Below are 13,818 nucleotides of genomic sequence, written 5' to 3' on the forward strand. Positions count from 1 at the left end.
GTCTCGGCAAAAAGACGTGACTGGCGTGACTCTAAAACGTTAGTGCGGAAACGACAGTTAAACGGTCTGAACAGCTTGGAGCAGAACACAACACATGGCGACGGTCGTTAGGCACACACCGACTCAAACACGGATGAACACGACTTACTTAGGTATGGGTGTCCAATTTATTTGACAGCTTTTATCACAAGGACTCACGACAAGTCGACTAAAGGCGGAAGATAAGTGTTTTTGTTCTGGCGTAAAAGAGCACTGGATCCAGGACGATCGCGGCTGGCACGATAGGAGAGGAGAGGACGGCACGGGGAAAAGTTGGTGATCCGCCCGCTGACCTCATCATCTCGTATGCAATGAGAGACATGGACCTTTTCAACGGCACCCCCGGTATGTTGTCATTTCCCAGCTGCGTGCGTGCGTGTGTGTGTGTGTGTGTGTGTGTGTGTGCGTGTGTGTGTGTGTGTGTGTGTGTGTGTGTGTGTGTGTGTGTGTGTGTGTGTGGCGGTGCGTGTGTGTGTGTGCGTGTGTGTGTGTGTGTGAGTGTGCGTGCGTGCGTGCGTGTGTGTGTGTGTGAGAGAGAGAGACTGACATCACTCGTCTTCAGCATGTGATTTGTTAAAGGAATAGTTCACCCAAAAATGAGAAAATGTAATCATCTCCTCACCCTCTGGCCAAATGACACACAGGTGAAGTTTGTGTGTCCGATATATAACACACAAGGAGGTTGTGCCTTTGCCTTCTCCAAAACATCTCAGTCAGTGGGGAGCTTTCTTCAGAGTTCCAAAACAAAGACAGCCAAACAATCACACTGTGAATAGACCTAGTTATACACCATTATTTGTTGCAAATCAATTTATGTGTAATGATCTTTGGTCCAACTCAGTCTTCAGTTGTTTTGGAGAAGGCTGCTTGGAGTGGTGCTCTGGCAACCTTCCCTGTGTGTTGTATGGGCAAACTTCATCTGTGTTTAACTGGCATGAGGGGGAGATGATGACAGAACTTTCAATTATGGGTGAACTATGCCTTTAAGAGAAAGAGCCAACACCCTACTTGCCTGGATCGGATCACACCATTCTAACTCCTAACATGTGCAGCTGTCTTGCTCTTTATTTGCTGACAGTTTGCCTTCTCTCTCTGTAGCTCCTGCAGTACGGGTAGAGACAGACTTGGGTGAGTATAGTCTCTCTCTCCATCTGTTTTGCACTAGTCTGACCTTGTTTACCACAGTGATGCACGTGTCTGCTGCTAGAGGGTGTGAGGCGTTAGACCTGTGTGAAGAACTCATGTGTGACATGCAGATGAGTCTCCAGTCAGTCGTGTCTCTACTTCCTCCATTCTCCTCTTGGGTTGTTTTGATGATATGACATATTAGCGCTGTAAGGTTCTGCTCACTCTCTCTGTCTCGCATCGGCTGTGTTGCAGACATCATCCAAGAGCTGATCACCGAGGACGGAGGTGTTTCTGAGCGCTTTCAGAGTCCCTCGGGCGGCTGCCTCCCCGGGCCTCCTCCCCCCCCTGCAGACCTCCACTGTCAGCCTCTCGACCAGAACCACAGGATGCTGAGGCAGAGCGGCCCGCCTGCATCGCAGCCGGTGCTGGTGGCAAGAGGCACGGCCCCCCAGGTGAGGGACCGGACTCAAGTTTACCTTTGTGTTTTTCAAGATTCACTTTAATAGCCACAGTAAGGCTGGCTTTACACACAATCCTTTAGTTGGTTGAAACTAAAGTTGCAAATGATTTGCATGGTCTAAAGCCCTCTGCAACAGACTTGAAACTTGTCTGAAACTCAGCTGCAACAGTTGCAAAACTCTCAACTTTGTGAAACTAGTTTCATGCAACAGCCAATCAAAACGCTGATAAGTAGGCTATTAATGCACTGATGGATCTCTTCCTATTCTCCAGGACAGCCATAATGAAAGAAAGTAGCCAGTGGCAGAAGAAAAACCTGATACAACTTGTCTGAATTGATATTATCCAGCTAGAAAACGATTCAAAATAAGATACAAAGATGCAAGTTACAATGACACGCCACACTTGATACAATATAATCTACTGTAGCAAGAGAGAGAAAGGAAAAACAATATGACAGATGAATCATTACAATCTAGCTAGCCTGTCATAGTGAAACAAACTACCGTGTTGCAAGAGACGTGATTATTTTTGAATTGCTTTGTGTAAATGTCAAGTTGCATGAAAATTATGCTTCATGCGATTTGCAACCTGCAACTAGTTGCGTGAAAGTTTCACCGTGTAAAGCCAGCCTAAGTAATCAGATTACAAACAAGGAATTTGACTCGGTGCAAGTATGCAGCGCATCGGTCACATCAATAGTAGAAGACGGAACAATACAGAAAAATAATCTCAAATTATAAAGTGCAAAGTGAAAAGTCCTTTATATAGAATTGGGGGGGATAGTGTCAGTGGGATCATGTACATGGGGGGGGGAGCCTTGCCTGTTACTGAGCCGGTTGTGCTCAGGGGGCATTGTTGGGGGAGGGAGTGATAAAGTCGTGATTTGTATTGTGGGGGCTTACGGGTCTCGTTGAAGAGGCGGATGGCAGTTGGGAAGAATGAGATGAGTGCATCTTAAAGGAAAAATCCACAGCGCTTTGACACTCAACACTGTTATATATCGTCAGTCTGTGATTCCAGGAGTGATCGTGTGATGCAGCGTTATAAAGTACTTCACTTTTTGGGTCAACCACCTGCCTCGTTTATACTTCGACTTCAGTTAGTGATTTCCTACTCTTCTCAGAATGACTCTGGACAACGCCTAGAGAACGGGCGTGAAGTTGCTGCATTCAGTCGTGGATTCAGCATGTACTGTAGTTGGAGTGAGCGAAAGAGATAGAAATAGTGAGAGTCGGCAGTTTCCGGCAAACCGGGGGGGGGGGGGGGGGGGGCAGCAGAGTGTGTGTGTGTGTGTGGGGGGGATTTATGCTTGTGCACACATACTAGTACCATACTATTTATTTAATGTTATTGTAATGTAGAAATAGTTGCATATTGTAGTTATAATCATCAAAAGACTCTTCTTGAATGGATGCATTTATCTAATGTCATAGTTCATGGCAGCTGCCGGCACTAATGGGGGGGTTGGCAAAACAAACTAAATACAGATACATTTCATTCTATGCCATTGGAGTGTTAGTATTTCTCAGAACGTCTTTTTCTGAAATGGACTGTCTACATACAATTCTGTTATAAGGGAATTTGGCATACAAACCACATTTCTCTGTGGGCAGGGTTGATTGTGATTATATTTGTATCTCTGACTGACAGTAAAGGTCATGATGGAGGGTGGTCTGGTCATGACACCTCGGTTACTCTATGTCGTTGTTTACCTAGTGCACAAAAGCTTGTTCATATTCAACTACTGACAAACCAAAGGAGGGAAGTTGTCGTTGGGATTATTCTCTACTGGGATATAAAAAGAGGTGACTGTACAGTTTTCATTCAGGGGATTATTGTGGATTTGGTGTTGATGGATGGAAGAAACTCTGCAGTGGCGTTTGTGTGTGTGTGTGTGTGTGTGTGTGTGTGTGTGTGTGTGTGTGTGTGCGTGCGTGCGTGCGTGCGTGCGTGCGTGCGTGCGTGCGTGCGTGCGTGCGTGCGTGCTTGCTTGCTTGTCAGTTTTGTTGTTGTGAAGAGTCGTTAGACGGTTAGTCAGGTCCGGCTCTTACAGTAAAGCACGTGGTTTACACAGAGAGCAGATCAGAGGCTGTAATCTGATCCGCAGCACTCTACCCTCCACAGAAAGGCAGCGTAGGAAGGGCTTCCCCTTCTTATCAGCATATGATCCTTCTGTATGATTCAGTGCACATCTTAAATGTTGATTTGTTTGTGAATTCTATATTACAGTAGTTCTAATTTGTGTCGTGAGCCTGTGAAGTAAGAGAGAGGCGAACACACCCCTCCCTGCGTGTGGAGGGCTCGTCAGAGGAGGGGGAGAGAGGAGGCGTGTCCTGGATCGGAAAGACCGTAATCCGACTCCTACTTTCGGTTTGCCTTCCTTTCTCCTGGCTGGCCACGCCCCCCCCCCGGGGTGGAAGGTCACATTCTTTGCGCGCTCGGCTCCTCCGATTGGTGGATCCGCACGCTGTGTTCGCCAGACTTCCTGCTTCCTGTTCTCCAGATCAGTCAGCCCAAGCTTTTGTCTGGCGGTGTTTTAGACAAACAGGTATGCCCCACACTGACAGAACACTCGCTCAGACACACACATACACACACACACACACACACACACACACACACACACACACATCTGTGGCTCGTCAGGATGGTGTGACACATGATCTGAGGCAGTCGTTTAACAGGGTTTCAGTCGGCTGAGCTGACAAAGAGGTCAACTTATTTCCTTCTGCTTTGTTCTCTGTGGGCTTGTTTGCTTTTCTACTGCTGAACACGCTTCATCTTCAAATAGAAATGATAGTTAAAGTTACAGTATGTTGTTTTGCTACGCTAACATGTTGTTGCCGATGCCTTTCGATGTCCCCCCCCTTTCCTCAAATTTTGTGAGTCCATGCTGGGCCGAGCTGGACTGAAAGTGAGAAGGGAAGAGGAGGGAGCCTTGGAGACGTCCTAGAGAAAGTAAAAGTGCCAGAGAGAGAGAGAGAGGAGAGGGAGAGAGATGTGTTTGAGGGGGAAGGGGAAAGGCTGGTGGTCTGTGGTGTAACGGCAGATTAAAACCGCTAAATGTTAGCGGGGGAGTCAGATGAGCAACACATGCTCAATTATATCTACTGATAGAAAGCGCATGTTTTGGCGTCTGGGTAGTGTAGATGTAAACGCACCCACCTACCACCATGGAGACCCCGGTTTGATTCCCGGCAGCGTTACTTCTGGCTTGGTCAGGCACAATTGGCTGTGTCTGGGGGGGGGGGGGGGGGGGGTGTATGAGTCCTGGTCGCTGCACTAGCACCTCACTGTCAGGTGAAAAGAAGCAGCTGGCGACGGCATAATTTGTATCGGAGGAAGCATGCGCTAGTCTCCAGCTCTCCTCAGATCAGCAGAGGGGGTGGAGCGAGCAACAACCGGGACAGCAGGGCCAATTGACCAAGTACGATTGGGGGGAAATAGGAGACAAATCTGGAAAAAAAGAAAGAAAGTGCATGTATGGACTATGGAGGAATGATGCACACTAACCTGGTTTCGGTGCTCTTGTCGACGGTGAGATAACTTGCTCACCATAAAGCACTTTAAATATCATATTCAAACATCCCTCTGTGTCTGGCTGTTTATTTTCACTCAGTCTCCGTTACACCCATAGAGCGTTTATATTTCATTGATAAACATGCATGTTTTCTTTTCTTTTCTTCACACAGGTGAGTCGCTCCTTCCCCCAGCCCCTGCAGCCGTCGTCCTGCTCCAGGGAAATGGCGTCGCCTCACCCCGGCCGGGGAGCCCCTCACTGCGGTGCGTCCCGGCGCGGTCGCGGCCCCGCGTGTCCGGCGGCCTCCAAGGCGCCCGGCGCGCTCTCCTCGCAGGCCCGGACCGACACAGAGCTGCTGGAGCGGATCTCTCACGCCCGGAGCGACACGGAGCTGCTGGAGCGGATCCTGGAGAAGCCCCAGCTGGTGGTGGTGGAGGAGCCCAAGGAGCGAGGCATGAGGTTCCGCTACGAGTGCGAGGGGCGGTCGGCCGGCAGCATCCTGGGAGCGTCCACCACAGAAAGCAACAAGACTCAACCTGCCATAGAGGTACTGTTCCAGCCTGCTGCTGCTGCTGCTGCTGCTGCTTACACGTTACAATGAAGTCTCACCAGAATATCTTCTTCTTTTTTTCCAGTCACATTTGCTACACCTTTAATCGATTAATAGATTAGTTGTCGACTATCGCCATTTTGATAATCAATCAGTTTGAGTACATTTTTAAGGAGAAAGAAAAGTCAAAATTCTCTGATTCCAGCTTCTTAAATGTAAACGTTTCTGGTTTCTTTATTCCTCCCTGACAGTAAACTAAATATATTTGGGTTGTGGCCAAAACAAGACGTTTGAGGAGGTCATCTTGGTCTTTGGGAAACACTGATCGACTTTTTTTTTTTACATTTTCCAACAAGTAATCGAGAAAATAATCAACATATTACTCGACAATGAAAACAATTGTACATTTTTCAGCCCTAGTACAAGTATCAAACCTGTGTGGACACATAATATATAGACTTTTTACAAGCCGGTATCTTCGCCTGCTCCAGATGCTTCATACTGTGTTGGGTATCTTTTGAGTGTCTCGGACATGGAAGGACTCTCTGTCCCGGATTAGGGAGGCGTCACCCACGTTTTCTTTTGTTTTGTGTCACTGTGCGCCGCGGCCAAACCCTTCTGCACTGACTGATGGAGACGAGAGAGCGTAGCAAGGATGTGGGTAGAAATAGAAAGTCCCCACAAATCCAAACTTGATTGTGGTCAAAGACGGATGGTTTATCCCCCACGCTCTAACAAACATGGCTCCGCGTTCTCCGTCACATTCAGCACACGGTTACACGGGGGGTTCTAGGTGAACCCCCTGAGAAGTGCGAGGGTTGTGTGACTGTGTGTCGGTCGAAAGGCAGTGGATCTCCACGTTTGATCAGATTTAATTTGTATTTAGTTACTCAAGTATCTGTAATTAGTCTATTTCTTGTCATCCCCCTCCATAACACTGGGGGGAGAACTATGGATCAGTCTCCTTCAGTTTGTTTGTTTGTTTGTCCATCATGAGACATACCCTGGACTCTGCTGATGGGATTTTGACAAAACATGGGGGAAATGAGGCATTATACTGCTGTTGTATTCCAACATTTAAAAAATCACATTAATAAGCATGTTTTTGTTGTTGTTGTTGTTGTTTAGCCCGTGGGGCACACCACATTATTTGTTTGCTCATCCGTGTGTTGTGTGCGATATCTCGTACATCACTGATCAGATTTTGACTGATGGAAATTATGCATCTTAGTATTTGCATTTAAGCATTTTCCTAATTCCAATGATTGCGTTAAGATTATATTGATGTTAAGATTATATTGATGTTAAGATTATATTGACGTTAAGATTATATTGACCCTATTATATTCAGGTCAATATAAGGTGACATATTTGTTAGGCCCACTTATATGAGACCATATGTTTACTGTGGCCCTGTTCTCTCTTTGTTATCCCCCTCTTTGTATCTTCTCTCCATCACTTCTTTCCCACATTCTCTCTCTCCTCCTCCGGTCTCTGTCGGTGCCTTTCCCCCTTTGCAGATTCAGGGCCCCATTGAGCACATAAAGAAGGTGACCGTCACCATTTCCCTGGTGACCAAAGACTTGCCGTACCGGCCGCACCCCCACTGTCTTGTGGGTAAAGACTGTCCCGAAGGCTCGGGAATCTGTGTGGTCAGCTTTAACCCTCACAGCAACAGACGACACAGGTACATATCTCCTCCTCTTCTCCTCTATAGACTAATATATATATATATATATATTTGCATTGACCTCATGCCCCGTATCCTTCTCTTCATGGCATTGTTGACACAGCGTATGTGCAGACTAAATGTCTCTGCGTGTTTTCTGTCTCACCCTGTAGCTTCTCCAACCTTGGCATCCAGTGTGTGAGGCGGAAAGAGCTGGACGCGTCACTTCAGAAGAGAAGAAGCCAAAACATCGACCCCTTTAGAAGTGAGATGTTTCCCGACACACATGCAACCTTATGACTCTGCAGCCACCTCATTATCCATCCGTCCGTCCGTTTCTACGAGACCTTTTGGTTAACCATCACTCTCTTATTTGGTGTCTCTCCCTCAGCCGGCCACTCAAAGAGCATTGAGGACATGGACATGAATGTGGTGCGTCTGTGTTTCCAGTGTGAGCTCGACTGGGAAGACAGCAGGAAGGACTCCCTCAGCCCTGTGGTGTCCAACCCCGTCTACGACAAGAGTAAGAGCAATTCACACATGTGCGCGCGCACACACACACATACACACACATACACACACATAAGCCGTTTTCACATATGCGCTTTTTACCATTAAATGCCCGGAAAGCGGTCTAATGCCTTGGAGTGTGAAAGTTGTTTTCCGGTATAAGCGACCCACCCCCCCCACACACACACACACACACACACACATACACACACACACAGCTCTGCTCGCTCTGTTTCACTCGTCTCTTCTCTTTCTCTCTCTCACAAACCGCGGCTGTATATCTGTTCTTCACAATAAAAATCCTCCGGTTAGTTTGTCAATGAAAGCCTGCCTGCCTCAGCACTCAGCAGAAATGTTTCAATCAGTTTCATCACGCTCCATACGAGTTAAAGTGATCAGTATGAAATGGCAGATATCAAACTGAAACTAAACTTAAAAAAAAGAGAGAACTTAAACTAAAGCTTCAAAATAACCTACAGCCTTTTAAAAACGTCTTTTCCTGGTTCACCGCACTACACGCAGCGGCCACTACGTCTCGACGGATCCTATCTGAATGTGGCCCCCAACACCAGAGATATGTAAATGTGTTTCCTTCCTGAAAAGCCCAGCTGATGCTCAGCGTGTGTCTTTCACAGAGGCCACCACCACATCACAGCTGAAGATCACCTGTCTCAACCTGTACAGCGGCTCCTGCACTGGCAAGACAGAGATCTACATGTTGTGTGACAAAGTGCAGAAAGGTGAGGGGATATCTCTCACGCACACACACACACACACACACACACACACACACACACACACACACACACACACACACACACACACACACACACACAAAGGATTTAAATTAGCCAGTAGAGTTTTAGTTGTATAGAGACACTGCGGTGCGCGTCATCATTCAGGAACAAACACCCAAAATGGGGGGAAACAAGATGAACTCTCCAACTTACTTCCTTGACAGCTAGATCCACATTTTTCTTCTTGCCAATTCTCAATGGCTTCCTTGTTTTGCTCAGGAGTACAAAAAAACTGTAATTGGCGATTTTTTACATTTGTTGTCTGCGCAGCCCACCACACAACAGCTTTTAGCTATGTTTAATTCAAGGAAAATGACGCTGGTGTGTGGGAGTGAATGGAGAGCTTTCCCCTGTGATGGGCGTGGCCTATTTCATGCAGTGTCTCTATGATATGGTTGTTTGTAGTCAAAAATTAGGCCTAATTAACCTACCACACTACAAGTTAAAGTCAAGGAATTCAACTTGAAGCTATGGAAGAGACAGAAAAGTTGGTTATATTAGCTTTCTATATGCTATTAGCTTTCTTCTGTTCACACTTATGTAATTCATACCTCATATTCTTGTTGAAATTGAATTCTAGCTGTTGTAAAAAGATAAAAGATGTGAAAAGATAAAAATGGCAGCAGCACTTCAGATTTGCCGCTCATAATTCAAACCAGGATCAAATAAAATCCTGGATTCGGGCTGCAGCTTTCAGGTCAGTCGTTGGCTTCATTGATCTCTCAATGTGCATTCGTATTGTCGTGCGGCTCCACAGACGACATAGAGATCATCTTCAAGCGAGGCTCGTGGGAGGCCAAGGGGGAGTTCGCCCAGACGGACGTGCACCGGCAGATCGCCATCGTGTTCAAGAGCCCGCCGTACCAGGAGCAGGACATCACGGAGGAGGTGACGGTCAGCGTGCTCCTGCGACGCCTCTCCGACCGCATGGACAGCGAGTCCGTGAGCTTCACCTACCTGCCGCACAACCCAGGTCAGATCCCACTCTGCCTCAGGCATCGCCCGCTCGCTCGCTCACCTGTCATCTGATGGTTGGAAGTTGCTTTTAGATTAACTGTGGTTTGATCACCCCTGCTGGCACTGACTGTTCCCACACCTCATGGACAATGCACACAATCTGCTTGACGTGCTTAAATATGATCCATCTCTTCCCATCTAACTTTCAATATCACTTTGTTTTGTTTTCCTAGCACACAGCGTTCTCTCCTCCACACCATCCTATAGTTGTAGAAATTTTCTCCCAACTATTGGTTGCTTTGTCATTTTGCTGATGGTTAAAATGGTTTTAAAATCACATACTCTAAACAGGATGCAGCATCATTTTATGCCACACACTAAACTACAGTAGCGAGTAATTCAAGTATTTATGAATTGATCCCGTTTCAGATCCGTATGAGGTGAAGCGGAAGAGAAAGATAAAGACAGATATCAGCTTCACAGAGCGGCCGTGTTCAGCAGGTGAGGCTTGGACCTTGTCCTTCCCTTTCTTTCTTTTGAAATAGACCTTTGTTCTTCCCTTTTGACTTTGCTTAAATGTGCGTAACCAAATACAGGATTAAATGAGACAATGATGCAGGTGGCTCGGACTCCCGTCAGACCAGTCTGTTTGTACTAGAAATTAAACATGCAAATAATAAACCCTTGCCATCTACTCATAATCCTATTGTAAAATGTCACATACAAATATTTAAATGTTTATTATCCCATTTTACAGCTCTATCATAGACATATTATAGATATTGTGAAAATCTCAGATCTTTTGTTCATCTATTCTATTAGATGGGTATCAGTTTGTTTATACACACACCGTCAAAAAACGTTCATGCCTATACCCCTCTTAAGTGCAAATGTCTTAAATTTATACTTTAATTAAGTAATAATAATTATTATTATAATATTATTACTTACTAGTATATTATTATTACTAGTGCAGTGCCCATTCACCTGCTCCAAGACTACACTACCCACAACCCCCTGCTCCAGGACGACTACCCACCAGGTAGCTAGTACCCATCGGGTAGTAGTCCTGCCGCAAACTTGTGCAAAACTGTGTTCTGATTGGTCGAATCGCACAAAATTCGGCACTGCGGTCAGTCGGGTCCCCAGCAGCGCACCCACCATGTCCGAAGTCGATCGGACAAACGGTTCTCGAGATACACGAAGGAAACGCACGCATGCAGACGGTCACGCTTTTATAGATAGATTATTGTTAATTGGCAAAGATTTGGAAAATGTCAATCTTGGAAAGGCATGACCCAGACATAAAGTATATTCCCTGATGAGCTAATGTACCATCATATTTGTTCAAGTTATTTGTTGATCTCTAACAGCTGTCCTGTTGTTCTGCCGCAGCACAAAGTCCAGCAGCAGCGGAGGCGTCCCCCTCGCAGCCCTTCCATCCTTTCAGCCAGGCTGACAACATGCTGGTCCAGGAGGAGAAGCCGCCCCTCGCCCTGCCCGGTGCCTCTGCTTTGGGGGAAATATGTTACAGCGCCGCGCAGGACTCTAACCTGCTCGCTAACCAGAGCTACGAAGGCACCGATGACCTGGGCCTCCTTAGCCAGCTGCTGGAGATGCCCTCCCAGGACTCTAACCAGGGCTTTGAAGGCACCGCCGATGAACTGATCATCAAGCAGCTGCTGGAAATGCCCTCGTTTAGGGCCATGCTCGACCAGGGGGCCGATGGCAACTCCACGGTCCCGTTTGCCATCAGGGATGTGAACTTTAACCCAAACTTTGGCCCGTACCCACAGGACTTCTCTCTGTACAATGACGTGCAGTTCAACCACCTGGTCAACGAGAGCCACATCCAGCAGTCGGAGCCCTTGTCGCAGGACGGCCCCTCCCAGGTGGTTCAGGTGAAGACTGAAGAGGAACTATGAGGGAGGGACAGTCAGTACCCTCCCAGGTGGTTCAGGTGAAGACTGAAGAGGAACTATGAGGGAGGGACAGTCAGTACCCTCCCAGGTGGTTCAGGTGAAGACTGAAGAGGAACTATGCCAGTCAGTATCATGCAGCTCAGTTTCACCCTCTTTCTCCACTTTGACCTTTACGGATTTAGAGCCAGGAAGGAAAGACTATGTTGTTGGTAAAAGACTGATGAAGCTGTGTAGTGTGCCTTTGTTTAGATGTAGTTTCACACGGTTGCCCGCTCATTAACCCCGCACCTTTACCTCCGTCCGAAGGCCTTGCTGGTCAAGGCTTCGCTGCCCGGGGGCATTCCAAGATGTCTGCCCTCCCAGACCCGAGTCTCTGTGAGCGGCCGGTGTCGTCCTCACTGTGCTGCTAGCATTAACCGGAAGGCTACAAGCCATGATGAGCGATTCGAAACTCACAAGTTAGCATGTAGCTCCAGCTCACCGAAAAAGGGAAGCTGGGAAACTTCTCTTCTGGAAACAGGAGGAACCCTCTCCATGAACTGCGGTAAATGATTGGCGAGAGAAGTGTGTGTGTGTGTCGTCTTGTGTCTCTGTAGGCTGTGTGTATCTGTAGGCTGTGTGTATTTTCAATTTGTCCAGCTTATCATTTTGGGAAAAAACACCTGACTTCGCATCGGAAGTCGTCTGCAGTAGTGAAGGGATCTTTTTTAGATTATAATCCACATTTGAAGAATGTCAAATAATGTCTTAAATACGGTCTAGTTTTGGATCTGTTCTTAATGCACAACTCGCTTTTCTTCTCTGTTACAATATATTACTACTAATATTGAAACCAGTCCTCGTATATCCATAGCGCTGTCTGTCCTTACTTCCTTTTGTCCTGTGAGTTTCGCCATTGTGCTAAAGCTTTCAAATTCCCACTCACCGCTTGTCATGTGTCTGACTCGCTCCACCCCCGCACTGTAGCACTGAGTGATATCACTATCTCAACAATAAAATGTGTTATCGTCATGGTAACGTAGTTTCTTTGGAAGGAGAAAGATGGACCTCAAAAGAAAAACGGATAAAGGCATAAAGATGCTGCTGTTATGTTCAGGCTTGACTGCTTTTTCAAGTGTCAGATCGTTGTTGGCTGCCTGCTGTATTTCCTACACATTCCTAACTTTCTCTCTCACTTGGAACAACAACAATGTGACGCAAGTCTATTTGAACTATACGCCGTAAATAACGTTTTGTTTTTGTTTTATTCTTTTGCAGCTGAGATTTGAATATCAATGCTATCTCCTTCATGTTAGATGAGAATCTTGAACGACGTGTTTGCCCAAGAAATTAGAGATAAATACTGTGTCCTTTGTTGCTTATGGTCATCGGACACCATGTGGTCGCTTTTAGTCACAGCATCTAAATGCCTTTCATTCTCCAAGCTGAGCTATTGCACATCTGAAACTAGGCTAACGATTGTATCTGCCGTGCCATTTCTCTTTTTCTATTAATAGTGTTAGTTCAGTTTGTGTGGTATCTACTGAGTCACACGGACAAGCAGGTCTATTCTTAGCCCAAGGCATCCCGGGAAACTCGTAAAATGATGTAGAGTAAAAAAAGTCAAAGTAAGCGGAAAAAAGATCTCGCTCAGTGAGGACTTGATTGTTAAAAGCAAACACGATTTGGCATCTTCTCTTTCTTGTACACACAGATTGGCTCCTCTTCTGTCTTTTGATCAATAATAAAGAACAGCCCTGCCTATTAACGCTGGAAATCAAGTATCAAAAAAGATACATTGCATAACACAATTACAAATTTGCTAAGTATCTATAAATGAAGCCAAATGTGCATACACAATACAATTCAATTATTTGATTATGCAATATGAATGTCTCCTATATTATTACTTCTTATCAATGTTACATGAGCACCAACCACACCAAGACAAATTCCTAGTATGTGAAAACATACCTTGGCAAATAAAATAATTCTGATTCTGAAGTAATTATAGTTCAGTACAGTCATGGCTCGAGAAACGTGTTTTTTCCCCCACCAGTCACACCCACAAACCTGCTTTTTATTGAGCCAGAAAGCGACTCTTTAACAGAACGGTAGATAAAGGACAATCAATGTTAAATATTTAACACTGTCAGGCCTGGCTGGCTATCTGCAGCTGTACAGGAGCAGCTGTTACCTGTTCTGTCTTCGCCGTCACTGTTGACCGGCACTGAACAGCCACTGGGAAACTCCATGCTGTGCAGGCCGCCAACACCTTTGATCTC

General features: G+C 46.2%; 1 protein-coding gene across 2 annotated transcripts; it reads left to right on the forward strand.

The window, feature by feature from the left end:
• Positions 1–136: 136 nt before the first annotated feature.
• Positions 137–13,212, forward strand: relb (v-rel avian reticuloendotheliosis viral oncogene homolog B). Of its 2 annotated transcripts, XM_083636445.1 has the most exons (11): positions 137–384; positions 1,138–1,167; positions 1,420–1,619; positions 5,322–5,696; positions 7,220–7,386; positions 7,542–7,633; positions 7,760–7,891; positions 8,514–8,618; positions 9,433–9,648; positions 10,062–10,133; positions 11,028–13,212. In XM_083636445.1, exons 1-11 carry the CDS (start codon positions 351–353, stop codon positions 11,555–11,557), a joined length of 1,953 nt encoding a protein of 650 aa, XP_083492571.1. In that variant the 5' UTR covers positions 137–350; the 3' UTR covers positions 11,558–13,212. The 2 variants fall into 2 exon arrangements, with proteins under 2 accessions (XP_083492571.1, XP_083492572.1); XM_083636446.1 differs by lacking the exons at positions 137–384; positions 1,138–1,167; positions 1,420–1,619 and adding an exon at positions 4,138–4,177.
• The last annotated feature ends 606 nt before the right edge of the window (positions 13,213–13,818 follow it).

The sequence above is a fragment of the Poromitra crassiceps genome (assembly GCF_964638095.1).
Source record: "Poromitra crassiceps genome assembly, chromosome: 5".
In the NCBI taxonomy this organism is placed as follows: Eukaryota; Metazoa; Chordata; class Actinopteri; order Beryciformes; family Melamphaidae; genus Poromitra; species Poromitra crassiceps.

Excerpts from the sequence above, each read along its gene's own strand:
- relb (XM_083636445.1), top strand. The coding sequence starts at position 351 with ATGAGAGACATGGACCTTTTCAACGGCACCCCCG. Across the intron at positions 5,697-7,219 it reads AGACTCAACCTGCCATAGAG|ATTCAGGGCCCCATTGAGCA; the intron begins GTACTGTTCCAG and ends CCCCCTTTGCAG. Across the intron at positions 7,634-7,759 it reads AAACATCGACCCCTTTAGAA|CCGGCCACTCAAAGAGCATT; the intron begins GTGAGATGTTTC and ends TCTCTCCCTCAG.